Source organism: Alternaria ventricosa (genome assembly GCF_023758065.1).
Source record: "Alternaria ventricosa strain BMP 2768 chromosome Unknown scaffold_1, whole genome shotgun sequence".
In the NCBI taxonomy this organism is placed as follows: Eukaryota; Fungi; Ascomycota; class Dothideomycetes; order Pleosporales; family Pleosporaceae; genus Alternaria; species Alternaria ventricosa.
The window spans coordinates 320,660-340,858 of record NW_026055681.1 but is presented as its reverse complement, the minus strand read 5'-3'; the positions used below and the strand labels follow the sequence as shown (position 1 = coordinate 340,858).

The 20,199-nt window shown below is 52.4% G+C and overlaps 7 protein-coding genes across 7 annotated transcripts; 4 read left to right on the top strand and 3 right to left on the bottom strand.

Annotated features, from left to right (window-relative positions):
• Positions 1-322: 322 nt before the first annotated feature.
• On the bottom strand, positions 323-1,469 carry J4E93_000121 (uncharacterized protein; the record flags this gene model as incomplete). Its single annotated transcript, XM_049338084.1, has 2 exons — positions 323-1,293; positions 1,343-1,469. The coding sequence occupies 2 exons, from the start codon at positions 1,467-1,469 to the stop codon at positions 323-325; spliced, it is 1,098 nt and encodes a 365-aa protein (XP_049203969.1).
• A 440-nt stretch (positions 1,470-1,909) lies between these two features.
• Positions 1,910-5,240, top strand: J4E93_000120 (uncharacterized protein; the record flags this gene model as incomplete). The annotated part of the gene is made up of 5 exons (XM_049338083.1): positions 1,910-2,066; positions 2,114-2,515; positions 2,687-3,929; positions 3,983-4,536; positions 4,585-5,240. 5 exons carry the CDS (start codon positions 1,910-1,912, stop codon positions 5,238-5,240), a joined length of 3,012 nt encoding a protein of 1,003 aa, XP_049203968.1.
• An 867-nt stretch (positions 5,241-6,107) lies between these two features.
• J4E93_000119 (uncharacterized protein) lies at positions 6,108-8,267 on the bottom strand (the record flags this gene model as incomplete). Its single annotated transcript, XM_049338082.1, has 2 exons — positions 6,108-8,039; positions 8,088-8,267. The coding sequence occupies 2 exons, from the start codon at positions 8,265-8,267 to the stop codon at positions 6,108-6,110; spliced, it is 2,112 nt and encodes a 703-aa protein (XP_049203967.1).
• Positions 8,268-10,966: 2,699 nt separating this feature from the next.
• Positions 10,967-12,097, top strand: J4E93_000118 (uncharacterized protein; the record flags this gene model as incomplete). Its single annotated transcript, XM_049338081.1, has 1 exon — positions 10,967-12,097. One exon carries the CDS (start codon positions 10,967-10,969, stop codon positions 12,095-12,097), a length of 1,131 nt encoding a protein of 376 aa, XP_049203966.1.
• Positions 12,098-12,573: 476 nt separating this feature from the next.
• On the top strand, positions 12,574-13,878 carry J4E93_000117 (uncharacterized protein; the record flags this gene model as incomplete). The annotated part of the gene is made up of 1 exon (XM_049338080.1): positions 12,574-13,878. One exon carries the CDS (start codon positions 12,574-12,576, stop codon positions 13,876-13,878), a length of 1,305 nt encoding a protein of 434 aa, XP_049203965.1.
• Positions 13,879-15,719: 1,841 nt separating this feature from the next.
• On the top strand, positions 15,720-17,557 carry J4E93_000116 (uncharacterized protein; the record flags this gene model as incomplete). The annotated part of the gene is made up of 5 exons (XM_049338079.1): positions 15,720-15,767; positions 15,819-16,227; positions 16,290-16,806; positions 16,861-16,966; positions 17,021-17,557. The coding sequence occupies 5 exons, from the start codon at positions 15,720-15,722 to the stop codon at positions 17,555-17,557; spliced, it is 1,617 nt and encodes a 538-aa protein (XP_049203964.1).
• Positions 17,558-17,791: 234 nt separating this feature from the next.
• On the bottom strand, positions 17,792-19,650 carry J4E93_000115 (uncharacterized protein; the record flags this gene model as incomplete). Its single annotated transcript, XM_049338078.1, has 2 exons — positions 17,792-19,616; positions 19,646-19,650. 2 exons carry the CDS (start codon positions 19,648-19,650, stop codon positions 17,792-17,794), a joined length of 1,830 nt encoding a protein of 609 aa, XP_049203963.1.
• Positions 19,651-20,199: the final 549 nt, after the last annotated feature.

Below are 20,199 nucleotides of genomic sequence, written 5' to 3'. Positions count from 1 at the left end.
AGCTGTTGCGACTTTGTAGGATTTCACCACTGACGCGGCGGGGCTTCGTGACAGTTTTGGGGGCTTTCGTCAGGGGCGCACCATCCAGGCCGCTGCTTCAGCGAATCACGACTATTGCTCCGCTAGGCTGGGCTACCGAGCGATTGTCCCAACATCCTGCTCGGGCATATGTCATGGCGGATTCGACTAGTGAATGCGTGCATTGGGCGAACTCCAGCTTGGTGAGGCTAAGCTTTGGCTCTGCCTAGGTACAGCACTACGTCCTGACACGTGCATTGGAAATGTTCATATTGTACATTGTCTACATAGCATCTTCACATGCTCAGGCTGAGTCGCCGCCCACAAGGATGATGGCACTACCAAGCTGTCTCCGTAGATCTTCCTTCTGGACATCGTGCGTGTCTTCTACCTCACCCCACTGCTTCGTCTGCCACGTAACCTCCAGACTCGACGCCTCGGTGGCTTCCTTGATGCCAAAGCGCGGCGCATCTGTGACCTTGCGCGATTGCGCAAATGCTTCGCCCCATTCGTGGATCAACCGCACGCTGACTAGCAAACTCTTGGATGCCAGCACCGCGCGTTCGAGTCCAGCGAGTTCGTAGGCTGGAAGACCTGCACACCAACCCCGGATCACCTGCTTTGTCATCTCTGGCTGCTCGGTGGGGATGATGGTCTCGGGGTCGAGCGTGGGCTTGATCTCTACACCAGGCCACACGTGTGTCTGGAGGTAGGCGATGATGCCTGTAGCCACTTCCTCCTGAAGCTCGCGCAGTGTCTTGCCGTTCTGGAGCGTCTCGTTCATGACCTTTGCGGGCGCCCAGCAGAGCAGCGTGTCTGTGTCGAGCACGCGCATGAAATAGCTGAGGATGTCGTTCCTGATGTTTTCCCTACCCTCCTTGTCCGCCGCCTCGATATCAATTGCACGGGCGGCGAGCGAGGTCATGGGGATGTAGTCGTTCTTGAGGGCCTGCTGCGCGCTCATGAGGAGGTCCCACTCGAGGGCAATGGCGGTTGCGAGCTGCGGCTTCGATGCGGGCACCGTGAGGATCTGCTTGTTCGGCATTCGCACAGGTCGGTGGTCGAGAAAGACCTGCAGACCGCCCTCGTCCTCCTTGATCGAGACGTCTTTCCAGAAGCGCTTGGCCAGCATGTTCTTGGGCTTGTTGGTGGGGGCGTAGACATCGCGCATCTCGCGCGCCTGCTTCATCATGTCGGCCTGCCGCCTCTTTCTTGCAACCCGTTCAGATGCATCTGATGGCTGTGGCTCGGGCGTCGCAGGCGGTGGTCCGGGTACTGTCTGACGTTAGTTGCTGGGCCATCTTGGCTACGTCGTGTCTCCTACCCGATGGATGAGGCAGCGGCGTGGCGCCCCGTGCCGCTGATGTGTGTAGACATTGATAGAGGGGTCGGTAGGCTCTCTTGGGCGCCGACAGCCGGATGCTGGCGAGGGCTGGGCGAATTGACTCCATGGCGGTGCTGGGCGAGGGTGCAGATGGCGTGCACGCTGCTCCCAGCCCAGGTGGGACCGCCGCGGCGACTTTTTCCCAGCACGCCAGACGCGCTCGGACATCAATTGATGCATGGCACGGGTAGCGTCGACGACTAATCTGGGGTTCTCCGCTCCGCAACCCAGACCACCACTCGCCGTCAACACACGCCCGTCGGGTAGCAGAGTCACGTCGTAGCGTTTGCCGATCACCCTGTGCCAGCCTTGCTGAATATGCGCTGGCTTCTCCACAGCTTCTCGTCTCCTCGCAGCTTCTCCACTGTCTGGTCTGGCTCGTGATCGACCGTTGACGCGCATCTGGCAGCTGTTGCTACCCCACTCAAATCTACCTTCCCTGCAGCATCCAACACGGCCTTTGATGCGGTCATTCCCGTTTGCCGCTGAGACCACACTCTGCTTTTAATGAATCAAGGAGCCCCTCAGACGGCCTCTGCGAATGCTGCCGCGCCCCAGCCCAAGCCTATCCGTTTTGTGACGAACCATGATGGTCCCTATGCGAAGAGGCGGCGCATCAATTCCGCCTGCCTGACATGCAGGAAGAAGAAGACGCGATGTTCTGGTACGGAGTTTGGCAAGTCTGTCTATCATTTGCTGACGGTGGAGTAGGTGAGCGACCTGTGTGTGGAACCTGTGTCCAGAACAAGCACGAATGCGCCGGCTACGGAGACGATAATGGCACGAGCGAACACCAAAAAGAAGGCAAAAAGGCTGCCAGAAGAGAAAGCTCCGTCTCGAACAGCGCGCCTTCCCGGAAACATGAGCCTCCCATCGACCCGCTGCTCACACGGCCGCACCTTCCCCATACGACGTCGCAAACCTCCGAATCAAGCGTTCATACATCGCCCAAGGTCGAGTCGGCCGGAAGCAGCGGAGGCTTGAGCCTGAGCACGCGGAACAGAATGCCATACTTCAGGTACTTTGGGCCTACAGCCATTCTGCCCGGTTTGCGACAGATGGTGGTCAAAGTGCGAGGAAAGCAGCATGGTAGTGCTCAGACTACATCAGATCGTACGTTCATCCCGCGCACCATGGATATGCAGCTCATGATGCTGTTACCGGAGAGCACCTATGTCCCAGAAGCCAAGCACCCAACCCATGAGGCTGTGCTTGTGCAAAGGCCGGCGCATCCGGCTCTTGCTGCTCTGCTGTAACCCCGTATCATGTAGCTAACAAGTCCAGAACACGCAATCGAATCCTCGCCCGCGCAACCGTCAGTAGGCTCACCACCAGTGCCAGAAGCCCGTACACCCGCCGAGATACCCGTATACGACGCCTCGTCAATGTCTCCAAGTCCACTCATTACCCACCTCTGCAAGCTGTTCTTTGTGCATCTCGGCTGTTCCTTCCCATTCCTGCAACGAGAGCGCTTCATGCGGGACTTGGAGGAGAAGCAGGTAGACGCAATACTCGTAGATGCCGTCTGTGCGTTAGCGGCCCGATTTTCGACACATCCTATGCTGACAGGCAAGAGCGACGCGCAGAAAGAGGGTGAGGCAGAACCTCCAACGATCCCTCCTTCTGAGCATGGCCAAGCCTTCGCGCAGCGAGCCAAGTCAGCTATCCCCGACGCTTTTCCGTGTCCTAGTGTAGCAGTAGTACAGGCGGCGCTGCTTCTTGCATACGATGAATTCGGTGCAAGTCGCGACAGTGGACTTTGGATGTATCTGGGGATCGCCATCCGAATGGCGCAGGATCTGGGAATGCAGTCTGTGGGAGGCCTGAAGTATGAGGGACGCAAAGGCCCAACCCCAAATTCTGTCAAGAGCGACCCAGATGGTGGACGGCATTCGGAGCAATCAACAGCTTTGGACAATCAGGGGGCTAGCGCAGAGGAGCAAGAGCAAAGGGCTGCCGAGCGTGAGAGACTGGATACTTTCTGGTCCATCTTCTTCCTTGACCGCGTCATATCCTCTGGAACTGGACGGCCGGTGACCCTTCGCGATCGCGACATTGAGATCTCGTTTCCCTCCCTGGATGAAGTGGACTCTTCCGGTTGGCCATTGCCTTTTCCTGCGCTAATCCGCATCATTCATCTATACGGCCGCGTTACCGATCTCCTTAACCGAATACGAAGTGCCGCTGATATTACTGCTGACCTGCAGAAGCAACTCGGAGCTTGGGAAGACAGGCTAACAGGCATCTATCAGAACCTGTCGCCCAAGCTGCACTTCAATGCGGTCAACTTCCAGCAATACGTCAAGCTCCACCAGGGCACCAACTTTCTCCTCCTACATTGCTGGTTCCATACCTTGATCGTTCTTTTGCATCAGCCAACGCTGCTCAGGACGTTCGAGGGAACCCCGCAATCCTTGTCCACCAATAGCAGAGAACTTTCCATGTCTTCTGCAAAGACTGTTGCCGACATCCTGGCCTTTACCGAGCTCATCGATGTGAAGACTGGCATTGGCAATCCTTTTACCAGGTACGATACGGTCAGGTTCCCGATGCAAAACTTTCATGCTGACTGTTCTTTAGTCAACCAATATACATTGCCGCATGTGCTTTCCTCAAAGAGACGGCACTGCATTCGGCATCGTCACAGCCCCAGTCTCGCCCAGCAAGCCCAGGTCGCAACGGGGAGAACTGGCAAAAAGCTACTAACCACCAATCTCTTGACCGTCTGAATCCAAACAACAGCTCTACCAGAGATTTGGAACTCAAGCAGACCGCCGCTAAGCACACATTGCTTGCTTCCGCGGCTAACCAAAATTATCAACGCTGCTACCGTGCCCTCAAAGCCTTGGAGACCTACTGGGCGGGTGTCAAGTACATTATGACTGTGCTAGACCAAAAGGCAAAGGGTGTTGGTGACCCCTTGCTGTACACTGCCGAGGAGATGGAAAGTGCATTAGAAGCCCCTCGACCCGAGCCATCTTTCACTAGCCCTGGTTGGAGGAGGAAACTGAGTTGGGGAACTTATCTCACTGCACAAAACTCTGACGCGGACGTCGCAAAGATGGCAGCGGCTATTCGAAAGGGCACGAGAACGCCAAACATGCCTGGCTCGCCCATGGTACACCCCAGTCAAGGTATGTCGTTAATGCCCATGTACTCGAGGTCTCACTAACAGCTTATAGCAATCGGATGGTCGCTTACTGGTACCATGAACTCGCCATCAACCAACGTCGCTGTCATGTACACTTCCGAAAATGGCGAAAGCCGGAGTACGAGGCCACCACCTTCCAAAACACTCCCTGCAAGCACTCAGCCTTCTATCGCGTCGTTGATATCCGATCCTCCTATCAAATTTGAGCCACGCCACTCTATAGCATCACCATCGGGTTTCTCGCAATTCAGCTCGGCGTCCATGCCTCCGCCGCCCTCAAATCCAACCTTCAACCATATGCCCACACCAGACCCAGTTCTAGTATCAGATGCCGATCTTCTTCTGAACCTACATTCCCCGTTCTCGGGCGGCTCACCGACAGCCATAAGAACGCCATTACAAAATCCGACTTCATACACCCGCTCATCCGCCCAACACAACCAGCTACAACCTACACCTCAAACCGAGTTTTCACCTACATTTGGAAACTTCAATACACCTTCAGACAACACCTTCGGCGACATGGTCATCGATACCCAAGACGTCGACATGTCACTACTAGGCGCCGACATGATGCCTTGGGATTTGGAGTACCTACCCCACGATATGCTTTACTTTGGCGATGGCACCTTTGGAAACAATGGCTTTGGAGCAGATGGCGCGCCAGGAGATCATAACACCGGTTGATACCCTCGGCTCTGTCACATATGTATACTAGACTACTGCGTGTGGAGTTTGCTTTTTCCAAGGTGGGATTTCGGTTGTCTCATTATGGAGTGGATCGGATGGCGTATGATACCATTTTGCCACTTTATATACTATATGAGTTGAGATGAAAGTCAATTACCTTATCAATATGCTGTGTCTTAGCTATGCTGCTGTGTTTGCTGACCTCACCCTGGCAACAACTTGAGGTTCGCAGACGTCTTTCTCTACGGGGATATATGAGGCTGGAGGTATTCGCTGTGGTTCAGGAGTGCACGCGCATCTGGCTGAGACATCAAGTCACATCACGGTACCTCAACAAGTTCATGTTCTGAGAATGGAGTATGCTTGTATAGCTCCACGGTCATATGAAAAGTTGGATGTAGAAGGGGGGTTTTGACTAGACATAGTGCTCTGTTGTACTTTCGGATGGTGTAGTCAAAGACATGTAGACGTATCTTTGATGAGTCGATAGCGCTCTAGTGTGCTTTGGGACGGTAGTTAGAGACATGCAAAGGTATTCTTGATCAACGGAATTGTTCTGGTGCGCTTTCAGATGGTGCAATCAGCAGCGATGGTGGGTACACACGTACTAAAACATCCAAATACACGGCATATCCAGGGAGACACAACCCCGTCATACCTTGAAGATAGTTGGCTAATATGGAGGCCGGGAGATATTCAGTGCTCATGGTATCTACAGAGTGATAGTCGCGAAGGTACTGAATAGCACAGGGTACCGTAAAGACGTTGAGAATGAGAAGACTTTTATCATTGAATGCCTCTTCGCTATAACATCTACGTACAGGTATGGCTATGAACACAGTTGAGGTACCCCACGCCCCACCCTCATCTCTCGAAGTAATCGTATACGGAACCCGTTTTGGTCGGCACAAAGTGTTCAAAAGAACACGAGATGACATCGCCGAACGTCTCCATGTCGCGCTTCAGCGCCTTGTCACTTATCGTCTCATACAACTCGGGGTTGCTCCGGACGCGAAGGTGGCAAGTCTCCGCGCCCATGTCATTCTTGTGTTCCAGACTCCTCAAAGCAACGGTGAAGAGGTCAATGCTCAGACCACACTCGGAGAGGTGCTTGATAACTTGGCGCGTGATGCTCTCGAGCGGCGAGACATCGTAATACAAATATCGTTCATCACCCCTAGCGACGAGTTGGAGGTACTTGAGGTGGGGGTAGGCTCGAAGAACATTCGCGAGGCCCTTCAGTTGTGCCTTCATGTGGGCGTCGAGGTTGTTATCTATCACGGCCATCTCGATGAGAGGGCATGCGATGGCGAGGTCCGTGAGGTAAGGGCAAACTACTCCGATGTATGACAGATCGTCATGGCTCATCTCAGAGCGGAGGCTTTGCGTCAGGGCCAAGCTGCGAATGTTATAGTTGACGGGACCGAAAAGGCGAGCCAGCGGAAACCGACCATACTCTGTGACCCAGACGGAAGACTGTCCTTGAGGAGGTTGTACGTTGCTCACTGCCTCCACTTCGTCCTGACGGGCGTTTGGCGCAGACTTGTCGTCGGCAAAGTCATCGTTGGGATCGTCCAAATAGTCGTTGAGGATGCCAGGTAGGCCTGCATACGGACTTGAGACCTTGACGACTGGTGGAATTGTATACCCGAGTGACAGACTACGCAAGTTGCTGGAAGAGCGAACAAGCTGTACAATGGCTTCTTCCTCGTCGGCAGTGATGTGCTGGTCGTGAACAGAGAAGAGGAAGGTCTCCACGTCGGCGGATTGCTTGCGTAGACCGTGCAAGAACTCGGCGTTGCCCATACATCCGTTGATCTTAAGAAGCTTAAGGGAACTGAATGAGAACGTCGCGGGTACATTATCTGGCTCCGAAGAGAGCAATCCTTTGCCGTATGTGGTGCAGTCGATGTAGCTTAAACGTAGCTCCTGTAAGGCAATAGTCCTCGACCAACCCATACCGGCAACAATGGGTCCAAGCGGCAGTGCGGGACGAGGCGCAATAGGAGGTTCAGCAAAGATACTAAAGCCACGTACTTTATATCCGTTGGTTTCCGCGACTAAGGAGCGCCAGAGGCCGACAGGGGCATTCCAGTGACTCAGCACATCCAGCCTTTCCGAGTGATGGCCTGGAGCGTTGATAGGCGCAATCCGCTTCCTCTTCAGAGCGACATGCATGTTGAACGGGCCTGTTTGCTGGAGTATATGTGCCTCGTGGTACTTGTCATCGAGTGCTAAACCGTCGGGGGTAGCGATCTTGTTGTGGTAGTTGATGTGCTCCAGCTGTTTCGCGGTCTTGGGCTTCAGTAGAGTCCAGGGGCTCGTTAGGTTTGCGGTTGCTGCTGCGTTATCGTGCATCGTCGAGATGTTGGTGATGTCGCCGTCGTACCATGTTGGAACAACGATGACTTCTAGCGAGGGAGAACTGGAACTGAAGAATTGCTGGAGAGCTGGCAGGGCCTCCAAGCCGATAGTGGACTCCATTGTGAACGATGCGATGCGTAAATTAGCATCGGTTCGTGGAAACTTGTGGAGTATTGGCTCAAGCCCAACCTTCGATGTAGTCGCGAAGGTGTCGAAGAGTACACTTTTGATGAGGCTGAAGTTGTGTACGGTAGAGCCTTCGATGAGGTATTTCAACTGGGGTAGACTCTCGGGGTCAAGGCAGAATTCCATCTCGTGGTAGAGAGCACTGAGGAAGTAGTCCGCCATATCATGTGTACCAGCGGGGATACCATCACGCTGCTTGAGAACGGATACGCACACGAAGCGCTCCATTAGGTCACATTTGGTGAGCTGGATTACGTTAGCTCGTGTTGTTTGAAAGAAGCGCGGTGAACTTACGTTGGCGGTAATCATGTCCTTCAGCTCTACCGGAAGACGCCAAAATCGCGCCTCAGCGAGGCGGGACAGTTGCTGAGAGTATTTTGGCTTCTTGGTGACGGGCTCAGAGGCAGTGAATTGGAATACAGGCGACTCATCAGCGACGTATTTGCGCTTGGAGTCGCGCGCGAGTTCGTCCATGTTGTGTTGTGTTGTGAGTAGGGTCGAGTCGCGGAGAAAAGACCTGGCAGGACCGTATAGAAGGAAGAAATTTGGGCGAGCTTGGTGGCCTCCGTTTGCTCTTCGAGCACGTGGAGAGTCGAACGGCGGTGACTGAGCGCTGTCCTTCCTCGAAGCCTGCTGATTGGTCGACTACAGACCGCGTCTAGTTTGAGACTTGCCCTTGGGATATGGCTCACTGCGATCGCTGTAGGAAACAACATACAGGCAGGGCCTCTACACAGGATAACCTGCTAGCGACAACTGACAGCATTCAAGTCACATCCGAGCTACCTTTCCTGGTGCATTTCCATCATCGTCTTCATCTTCACCTTCACCTTCACCTTCACCTTCACCTACGATTACATCATCTACGAGCCACGTGACGTGGTCCGTGGAGGCCTAGTGCCTTGGCAGCAGAACCAGTATCTATTGCCTCGCTCTGACCACAGTTCCTTTTCTCTTCTACAACCACTTCTCTTCTTTTATCCTTATAACAAACGCTGTAGTCTGCGCTTCCGTGGAATGCTAGGCATACAGATAGCGGAACCCCCGTTAGTCAGAGATCACCTAGGGCAACATGTCCTCGAATCTGTTAGACAACAGCGTTTGCACCTCAGCGGTCAATCAGAATAAGATCTCCTTATAAGCTTGTGTTCGTACCAGCTTCTTCTTCCATCTTTATCGCCTCGGCCGCCTTCAAGATCTTGTACATGCCTACGGGCTCAATCCTACATGGTATTCGACAACTGGGCTCCGTTGGGCGAACGCGACCTCTCGCATCCCAGACATTACCCTAACTCAGAGCCTTGCTTGTGCAATTTGCCGCGAGTTAGTACCTCCACCGCTTGACCCTTGGAGTCTATATCAACACAAACTAGCATGTGTTCGATGAATCGATCGGGGCTAGTCTACGCGTCGGGAATGGCGGCGTAATGGATTGACGATGATGAGAATAGTCTGAGTCAAGAAGCTACGTTTCCGGGAACAGTGGATAACTTTTTCGTTGGGTCCTGCGGCTTGCTGCTGGCTTGAAGAAGAATGAAACATGCGGCGCGACTGACAATCGGATAGACACAGCTAACACTGCCAGACATGATCAAAGCCGGGCTTACTAGAACAAAATCGGGGTACCTGGTTTCCAGTGTTAGCAAGAGCACCCCATACTGGACAACGTAAACATGCCTCCACAGCTGGCGCCTATGGAGTCCGCATCATTGCTTGGGGAGTGGTGAGGTTCCATTTCCGATGCAGGTTGAAAGCAGTTTGTGATGCGAGTAGCGATCCTACACGCGCAGAATGCAGACAGAGAAGACAAAAAGACACCACACCCGCGAGGAGACTCTGGAGTGATGCCTGGTCATCATTTCATACGTTTGAGCGCGCAGTCCCGCAGCGCGCAGCGGCGTATCGCAACTGCGCATAACCATTTAATTAGTGCATGTCGCGCGACCGGTCAGCTTGTCCAGAGGGCGCAGCCTTAATCGGACGCCACAAGCCGTCTCCTTTGCTTCACAATACAGTACTGTCGTTCTTGTCCTGGAACGCGTCGCGCCGAGTAGTCGCCATCCAAGGCGGGTTCAAAAGGGTTGAGGTTTAGAGCCTTGGAAAGGTGCCCAGATGGCAGTGGGGTAGGCAGACGGAGCCGGCGCTCAGGGGCGTTGCATGTGACGTCACACGCAAAGTCATCATTGTCATCAGCAAAACAATGTCGCTGAAATCCATGGGCTACACGCTCACAGCGCAACTAAGAATGACGCCGCCTGAAGACCAATGTTAAAGAATTAACTTGCCACACGGCTGCCTTGAATCCAAATTCCTATCGTTCTTGCGCACACCTGTTCCGATGCATGCGACGCGTTCCGATTCCGACGCGTCCTTTTCGCGTAATGCAGAAGCTCTTGACGGTATGCATCATTGACCAGCGCGGCCCACCATACCGACACCATCAGGAACAACACAATCTTGGCAGTGTGCTCAACGGGGACATCAAGTGTTCCAAATATCGGAGCTGCTCGACGTCGTTCCCCGGTTTGCGGGACCCGAAGTACCAGTCTCTGCATAGAACGTGTCGCGAACCTGGCGGCGTTCTTCCAAACCCGTCATCAGCAGCAGCAGCAGCAACAGGCAACCGTACTGGCAGACCTACCCACCGAGAGATCTAGTAAAGTATGGCCTCCTCGTCACTACCACTGATGAAGCAAGGTGCGATCTAAGTAGGAACGAGCTCGACAAGTTCGACGAAACGGCCACTCGTCCGACACAGCGGGTTGAAAGTGGGCATACTAGATTCATCCCGAATACACTACCTGTCCGGTTGAGAGGGATGTTGTCATACCTCCTTGCTCGATACACGTAGTGCGCAAAGCTTGCGGCCGCTTGTGCATTACAGTTTCAAGATATGCAGGCATATCGTAACCAACCCTGCCTGCGGTACTCACCTAGAGTACCCTTTTCGGTCACGACTTCTCGACTGTTCAAATAATCTCATTGTAGGAGCACGATGCGGTCTCACCGTAGCCATCGACGTCAGCACACCTAGCATGCACGCTGTCAGGAAACCATGTCAACACCATGTTCGAAATCAATATCGTTCCTAGACTCCTGACGGTATATTCCAATGGCTCTGGTTTAAAATCCCAACAACCGTCAAGAAGCAACGTAATATCGCCACCGCATTCATGGCTACTCTCGGGGATATGAGGAAGCAGTTGTCTGATATTGTAGCCAATGTCAAAACGAAAGGCTATCAGATAGAGGACGCTATCCCGGACGACTTGCGTGATCACTTCAAGGAGTTAACCGAACTCAAAGCAGCGCGAGAGTATATTCGGGAGATTCAAGATCGTGAGCAAGACCTGCAAACTCATAACAATGTATTGCGAACCAAAATCAAGGAAAAGGAAGCAGAGATTGACAACCAACCAGCAGAGTTCAAGGCGCTCAAAGTCGATCTCCAACAGGCGCACCGGCAGATCGAGTACTACCGTGAGCTTGCTGAAGATTCGCAACGGCGTGCACAACGTTACGAGCGCGAGCTTGCTCTCGCTGTCAAGGACCAAGCTGCCTCCGATGAAATTATCGCCAGAGCTGACCGTTTGCAAAAAGAGCTAGAACTACTTCAGTGCACCATTGTGCAACTACAGTCCGAGAACGAACGGGCAGCTGAAACTTTCACCAACCTTCGCGCACACGACGCAGCGATCATAGCAGCCAACGAAGCTAAATTTGCAAAGATTCTGTCTCATACATCTGAAGTCGAGAATGAAAGCGAGCAATTTAGCGAAACGTTTACTACGCTCATTCATGACTTAGAGTCTGAGGTTTTATCTGCTTCCGCCTCCCTCAACGACAAGGCTGCTCTGGTACAGAAAACAGAGACGCTGTATAACGCCATCGTTAGTGAGGCAGCACCTTTAGATCGGTTCTTCTCTCGCGCATTCAGGATATTGAACATCTACCAAATTCTTTTCCGGTCGCTTTCCGATCCAGCCCACTCCAGCACTTCAAGTTTGCCCCTTGAGCTAGATCCGCTCATGGAAGGAGCCAGCCAGGACTTGTATGTCTACGAGCAGGTGCATCGGACAATGTGCGAGGACCATGGTCTTGCTGGAGAGCGAGCTCGTACACATCTCCATGGTATTTCGAAGAGCGCGAACGAGATGATGCAAAGCTTCAATTCCATCAAAGCTGACGTAGCAATGTTTTTGACTCGTCTGAAGAAAGAGCCAGGCAGTTGGGTGGCTATGAGGGCGAAATTTGGTGGGTCTAGTAAGAAGAAGGGGATAGAAAAGCGGTTTTCCATGGGCTAAGGCTCTAGAGACGCTCGTTTAACGTCATCTAGTGGACTTTCGGCGATTTCCCAGTCATTTCATGTATTCCACTCTATTTACCATCGTGCGCATAACTACAACAAGTACCAGTATCACTATTTGCCCTTTCCAGTATCAATTAAACCGGCCTTGGCCTTCTCTCATCCCAAAACCTTGACGGCAAGCATTGTGCACCTACAGCATATGAAATTGTTCTTTTGGAAGATGCAAGCTCACCACCTTGCGAACATCGCAAGAGCATGTCTCAACTAGAATGATCTAGATGGGACGTGCTATGAGTATCGAGGTTGTAACTAGTCATCCAGTTTCGCTGAGTAGTAGCTAGGTACGTCGACAATGCGCGCCCGAAACTCACACGTGTGAATACATACCGTCTAGTGAATGTCTACACCAGGCAGGTACATCTAGCGTTGTAGATCTCTTCTATCTTGAGATCACCTCCGCTTTACTCAACTATGGTTCTCGATGCTGTTGCAACGTCCAGGAGTGATCAGGCATCTACCTCAACTACTTCCGAAAGCGCTTTGTTGCGTGCTCTGGAGAAGTTGAAGGCCACTGCAGGTCCTGAAACAGTTCATCATTCATCTGGCTCAATTGTTACAGGCGAGACAGATGACAGTGAAGATGAGTATCAGCCGGGTCAAAAAGAGTCGGAACAGGATCACGCGGACGAAACAACATTAGTTACACTGAAGAATGCTCACCGTGTCACTCAGCGCGCCATGCTTACCATGGAAAGAGAGGGAAAGCAACGCCATGCAGACGAGCAGGTCGGTTTCATCATCATAAAACGCGACAATAACAAGCCAGATGCCTATGGCGAGTCGTCTGAAACATACGGCCCACTGCCGTGGCCGGGGGTCGCCGAAGCATACAACAAAAAGTATGACATGTCTGTCGGTCCAGCGGCAATGGAGAAGCGCGCGCGACAACATCGAGCCGCTTGGTTAGCCAAACATCCTAGTTATCCCCTCAAGATAATGTACGCAAAGAAACCAAAAACACAAGCCATTCGGCGCTCGAAGGTTGCCGCCCTACACGCTCAAGCTCCTTGCGTGCAAGCCTACACCAGCAACCAAAAGGTTCGTGGTCCTACTGAGGTCTCTCATGCTGACAGACCGCAGATGCGTGTGGACAAGGGCGAAGGTTCCATCTCCAATGAACGCATCGCCGGATGGATGCCTCCAGATGCCATTCGAAATCGAGCAGACGTACATAACTACATAGACGACCTAATGTCGGCACACGTCGAAAAGGTTGTACTAGAGGTACATGACGCACATGACTCACCATCTGAAGTTGTTATCGGCGACCTCGAATACCTTGGTAGCAGCTCCGTGGTGCTTCAGCAATTAATGGCTGCCGACAGCGAGACGACAGTACAGGTTGAATGCTCATCCCTAGAGGTCGTTCAGTGGTACGTACAATGCAGCTCAGCCGGATGTTTGACGAAAGCGCCGGCAGATCCCCATCACGGGAACGGCTCACTCATGGACCTGTACTGCTTGGCTGCACAGCTTCAAGACGACGACGTGTGCGGGCTGATATTGACGCTGTGGCGTAGTCTTGCGGAAAAGAACGTCGAGATGGATTTAAGTGTCGAAGGCATGAACTTGCTCTTCGAAACCACTCGCTACGAGGATCCAGCCCGCGGATTTTGGGTTGATATCGCCCATAGAGCGAAAATAGCTCCTGAACTTATTAAGATGGGTGGCTGCAATGCGGAACTGATTGCTGCAATCCAGAGCAAAGGACCATGAGTATTTAGTTGAGTTTGGCGGGACGTTTTGGCCGGCGAGTCGCCACGACGATAAATGTCTAAGCCTGGTGGGTTGAGATTATATATACGCACGGGTTGATACATAATCTTGGAATAGTCGATGTAGTTCGATGCAATTTAAGGATGTATCCATCGACTATTAGTCTTAATCGCTTTGTTGTATCTAGATAGCCCCATAACGCTTGATCCCAGTCCTCGGCGGTGCCGGATCTAATGCGCCGTCTCGTTTACAAGCGCGTTAAACATGTCCATTTTGACGCAGTGTTTTTGGGCTTGACTCAGAAAAGCCACCCGGTGACCTGAACAAGATGTGTCCGGAACAAAGTCCAAAGATATCGTAAGGATCTAAAGAGAAACGTCAAGCGCTGTGATTAGTATTAGCAATCGACGAGGAGAGAAACGGCCCGCATTACCGATGACCACAACCTGATAATTAGACCTCCCCGTTTTGTACCTAGGTTGGATCAATACTCACCCACCGCACGCCATACGCCACATCCTAACCCAGCAGTTGAGATTCATCTCAGGGCGGACTGCAACTCAAGCTAGAATAGCCAAGCCTTCGTAACGTAATCTTCTTCTTTTGCTGGCATGCTAACCAAAGTAGCCCCGGAGTTCATGATCTTAGCCTCTCCACACACAGAGCGTATGCTTCTTACCGTAGTAGAGCTTTCGTGAAACCGTTGGTTTAAGGTGTTGTTGACCTGACCGAAGCTGGCACGGAGACAGGCTCTCCGTAGCGCCTGTCCGCATTAGTCGTAACCTCGGGAACGCCACAGTAGCGCCGTCGCTTACGGCTGGGCAACCGAGTGATGGGGGCTCCTCCGCTGCACCACGACATCCTCACCCCATCACTCGTCCATAACGCGCCAATGTGCATACACCTAGCTCTCATCTAATCGAATTTTGCTTGAGACCTTATGGCATGCAACGAGGCGCTTCCAGCCCACTGTCATGCAGAATCAAGCGTCAGCAACCGCCCTAGGCCATGTGCTGTGCCATGCGCTTGCGCTCGCGCCAATCCTCGACATCGGAGCTCATTCGCGGATAAAACCGCTACTATCAAGACAAGCCTTCCTATCACCTGGGGTGACCTCCTGCGCCAGTCTTCACTGCCTCATCCAGCATGATCCTGCTGATAGTTTTATGCTGGGCTCGCCCAGCGCCGCACGGGCGATCTACATTCCAGCTAGTGTTGGCCATTGTCTGCTGATTTTGAAGGATTGCCCTTCTATTTTCTAGACCAGAAGCATACGCGGGGATAGGCGATCTGTCCCCAATACTGTTGCGAGCTGGAGAAGCCCTGTCGAGACCGGCGAAATGGGATACCTTGATATGACAAGGATATGTCCCGGGTTTGCGAGCACCAGGAGATTCCCCGCGTTCTACTGTTTCGCTATCAGGGACCTTGTCGGCGTACTGGGATCGTCTTGGCCTAGTGGCAGCTGTCGTGCAGCAATCAACACGATTGCCCACGGTTCATGATTCCGATAGTTATGCCTCTCGATACTACACTTCTCCCAAGTTTGTGGCGCCTGCGCTTGAACGGGACGGTTGAGGCTTGTTCGAGATCCTGGAGCCGCTTCCCGATTAGGATGCGGACCAGAGCCTTCCGTGTTCATTTAGCTCGGGAACGTGTTTCCAGGACTGCGAGTCCGACAGCACGCCGCTGGGATGCAGCATTAGCCGGACATTGCGGGCCATAGCCCGGCAGTCTGGTCTTTGAGGTCCTTCCCTTGTGCATATCCGAATTTGTTTAATAGTCCAGCTGTTTCCCAGACGTATTCCACACAGCTCATCTGGAGTGTCTCCACCAAAGCAATGTCGGACATCAAAGAGTCGTATGCTACGACGACCTCAGAGAATGGCGTAAGCATCATGTTCAAACTACGAGCCGTTGACTATACTTACACCTACCAGGACCACAAAGGTGCTGTGGCTGACGTTGCCATCATCTCTGGCTCTGAAGCCATAGCAGAAGCCAAGCTGAAGGAGCCTGTTCAACGTTTCTCCAGCTCTGCGATGCTGCTCTACGTCTGTGCATTTGTGGGATTCTTTTGCTCGACATGCAACGGGTTCGACGGATCCATGTTCAACTCGCTCCTCACCAACAACACCTTCAAGGAGTACTACAACGTCGAGAGTACTGGAGCTTGGGCTGGTATCGTCACCTCCATGTACCAGATTGGTGGTGTTGTTGCCCTTCCCTTTATCGGCCCCGCCTGCGACACTTGGGGTCGTCGCATTGGTATGATGATTGGCGGAGTTCTTGGCTGCACTGGTGTCATCATCCAGTCCACTGCTCCTGCGTCCAACCCTGTCGGCCAATGTAAGCAACGCCCACGTACGATGTGTCGATGAAATTTATGCTGATTTTGCGTTCCTCTTCAGTCATGGGTGGTCGTTTCCTCCTCGGCTTCGCAGTCCCAATCATGACAACCGCTGGTCCGCTTCATGTCATCGAGACTGCGCACCCAGCTCACCGTGGTATCATCACTGGTCTTTACAATACCTTCTGGTTCGTCGGATCACTTCTCGCTGCCGGTGTCACACGTGGGTCCGCCAATCTCGCCGGCAACCAATCATGGAGGATTCCCGTCTGGCTTCAGATGCTCTTCCCAGCCTTACTCGTTATACTGCCTCTTCTTCTTCCAGAGAGCCCTCGCTGGCTGTACACCCGCGGCAAACATACCCAGGCTAAGAAGACTCTCGCCAAGTACCATGGTTGCGGCAACGAGGACAGCATCTGGGTTTCCATGCAGATTCGCGAGTATGAGGAGTATCTCAACATGGACGGAGGTGATAAGCGCTGGTGGGACTACGGCTCTCTCTTCAAGACTCGTCCTGCGCGCTACCGCCTCGCTTGCAACTGCATAGTCGCGATCTTCGGTCAATGGGCAGGCAATGGGTAAGTCTACTAGACTAGTACAAGAAACGAGGTCACTAACCGTGTGTTAAACAGTGCTGTCGACTACTTCATTTCTGGTGTTCTTGAATCTGCAGGCGTCACGGACGAGATCAAGAAGATGAACATCAACTTAGGAAAAAGCTGTATGCAGCTTGCATTTGTAAGTGTATTTACAGAAACGCTATATGTGCGACGACTGATTCTTGGCACCTAGGCTGTCGTGGGAGCTCTCTGCGTCGACAAGCTGGGTCGACGACCCATGTTGATAGGTACTTTCTCGACCGTCACCGTGATTTGGGCCGGAGCCATCGGCGCTGTTTCTTACCAGAACAAGACCGGAAGCATCCCTGCTGGTAATGCCTTCGTAGCATTGGTCTTCCTCTTCAACGCCGTCTTTGCCTTCGGTATTACTCCGCTCCAGGCCCTGTACCCCGTTGAGGTGCTCTCATTCGAGATGCGCGCCAAGGGTATGGCCTTTTCCAACTTGGCGCTTACCACAGCCATGTTGATCAATCAATTCGCCTATCCTATTGCTCTAGAGAAGATTGGCTGGAAGTTGTACATCGTCTTCGCCTGCTGGTGCCCGGTTCAGGCTTTCGTCGTCTGGCTCTTCATTCCGGAGACCAAGAACCGCACGCTCGAGGAGATCGATGACATTTTCAACGCGCCAAACCCGAGGAACGCTTCTCTTGTCAAGAAGAGGCTCGCCACCGACGCGCAAGGCAACGTTCTTGAGGTCGAGAAGCTGTAAGCTTCTCATCAGCAAATGGTGTACATGTCGCGCTCTCCGGTGTACATGCACATGTTGTTACTGCTTTAGTAGTCAAATTTGCAATGTCCATTAATCAGATTGATATATCTACCGCTCGCTGCGAAATGGCTGATCTTCAGAAGCTTTGTCAATAAGCATAACAATCTATACCAGAACGCACGAAAATGAACAATTGGGATACACTCATTTGGAAGACTTCCACTGCCCCTTCGCCTACGGCTTGTGACTGTACATTGACCGCGCGATCCTGTTCGCTTCATCCGTGGCAGCCTTCTTCTCATCTTCACCAGCTTCTCGCGCCTTCTGCATCGCCATCTTCGCCTCGTATAGACGACCTTCCATGTCAAATACCATCTTCTCTGTGTCTAACATCGTTTGTGTCGAGTTGTCATGCTTCAGCTTACTGGCATCGCCAGTGCTGGAGTACGTGATGCTAGTCAGACTGCTTGTTGAGTCAAGTCCTTCGGAGAGACGGATCAGTGCTGTTGGGGATGACGATGCGTATAGGGCATCGATGTTATGGGTAGCTGAATGGACGCGATGCGCTGTGTAGCAACTTTCCGAGCCTGCTGGATGATGGTGATATTGCCTGCAAAAATCGTCTCGCGCAGTCGTTGCGTCAAGATAGTTTTCTTCCGGTTGAGACAATATGCGCTGTACGTCTTTTGGTAAGGCCGGAAACCATTCAGCACTTTTCACCTCCTCGCCTAATGCGTAGAGCAAGTCTGCGAGAAATCTCCATACAGGTGTACTTGCTGACATCTCGGCTAGCAGTACCATGAAGTCTCTCTCGAAGTCCTTAGCCGTCACGCGAGCCAGCGTATTGTCCACGGGTGGCAGTCTACTTCCAACGAACACCTGCCGCCCACCAATATTTACGTAGCCATCGACAGGCTTACCCATATCTGCAAAGATGTCTTCACATCTAGCTTCTTCAGCAAACAGGAAGTGCAGTCGATCAGCCACCATATCGACGATCCAGTACACTTCCATCCACTGTGCGAAGAGCAAAAGATCAAGAAGTGCATCTACACTCCAGATGATCTTCTCCACACGTATTGCGCCATATCGATCGAACACGCCTGGAACAGGTTTCTTCGCGGACCAGAGATAGTGTGTCGGTAGCGCATTTGCGCGTTCCGGCGAGATGAGCTGGATGAAGATGTTTACTGTTCGTATAGTGATGTAATCTGGTACAGTGATGACGGTATCCCTGGGATCTTCTGCTGCTGTTCGAGCGTAAAATGGTGAGATGGAAAGCAGAGTGTTCGTGTCGACGTATTGTACATCTTCAGTTGCTAGGCTCAGTTCGTGTGGGTCGGAGAAGCGAAATGTGACTCTTTCGTCTGTGCGCTGCTGGAGGTGGAATTTCGCGCGGGTATTAGGCGGTATGTAATTTTCTTCCACGGTAGAGGGATAGAAGAAACTTGGCGGGAGAGTGGTAATTTTGGAAGTAGAGGAATGTTCATGACGGGCCGGCGGGCTGGACGATACAGGCGTCGGGAGTTTGTGGGCTGGCAGTGTCGCGACGGGGGTTTCCAGATGCTGAGTGGCAGATCCTCCTTGCGGTTCCGCGGTCTTGCCGCTTGGCATGACATTCGCGTCCGTTGCATCGCTTTCATTGTCATCTCCTTCAGAGTCGACTGCGTCTGAGCCTCCAGATTTTTCCTCTGCCCCAGTTTCTACTTGAGGAACTGGGTAAACGCACACCCCGACATATTCCGGGTTGTTCTTCAAAAACAACTTCCTCGCGGCTCCACATCGCTTACTCAACGTGTTATAGGCCAGTGGCTTCTTCAACTCATGGTCGAATCGTGCATTAAACTCTTCGGCCAGGACATGCCAGTCTTTGGGCCCAGTCGCGCCGGGAACCAGATTGTCGCGGCAGTGCAGGATGAAGAGATCTTGTTCGGATATCGGTTGATCGCGCGTGAGCCAGGGCCGTATCTGTAGGACAGAGGAAGCACTCGTGGTTTTAGCATCCCTATTACCGGCGACGTTGAGAGGTTGTCTTCGCGGCTCCTTTGTCGCTGCTACTCTCGGACGCTTTGGTGTCGAAGCAAGAACGTCATTCTGCGAGTCGGAGGCTTTACGTTTTGGTGTCATGTTGGTGGTAGGCTTTGAAAATTTGGTTTTCGGTAGTGAGGTTGGTGGCGAATGTTAGTTGAGAATAATCCGTGTAGGTTGAATCAATCAGGTGAGTGCTGTGATACTGAGAAAGTTTATTCTTATGGGCATTGGGTGAGAAGAGTGAAGTATTAATCGGACGTAGGCAGCTGTGACTGCTCGAAGCGTGGAGAAGGTGAGTGATGAGTGCCAGTTGGTAATGGCGATTCTCAGACCCCTGCTAATACTGCTGCCCTTACCAAGTGAAAGGTTTGGACATGACATCGATGAAGACGCATGCGAAGGGTACTTGGGAATTACGTCAGAGCGGAACAAGTGAACCGAAAATTTGATCGCGTACCAATATCGTTTCTACTTTCACTTCCGAACATGCCACAAGTGCTACTATCATTTGCATACTGAAAAGCCATAGTTGACGAGGTTGAATATAATCGTGGGCAGCGGCAATGGACACGTGATAATGTTGGATTTATACAAAACAGACACTCATGAAA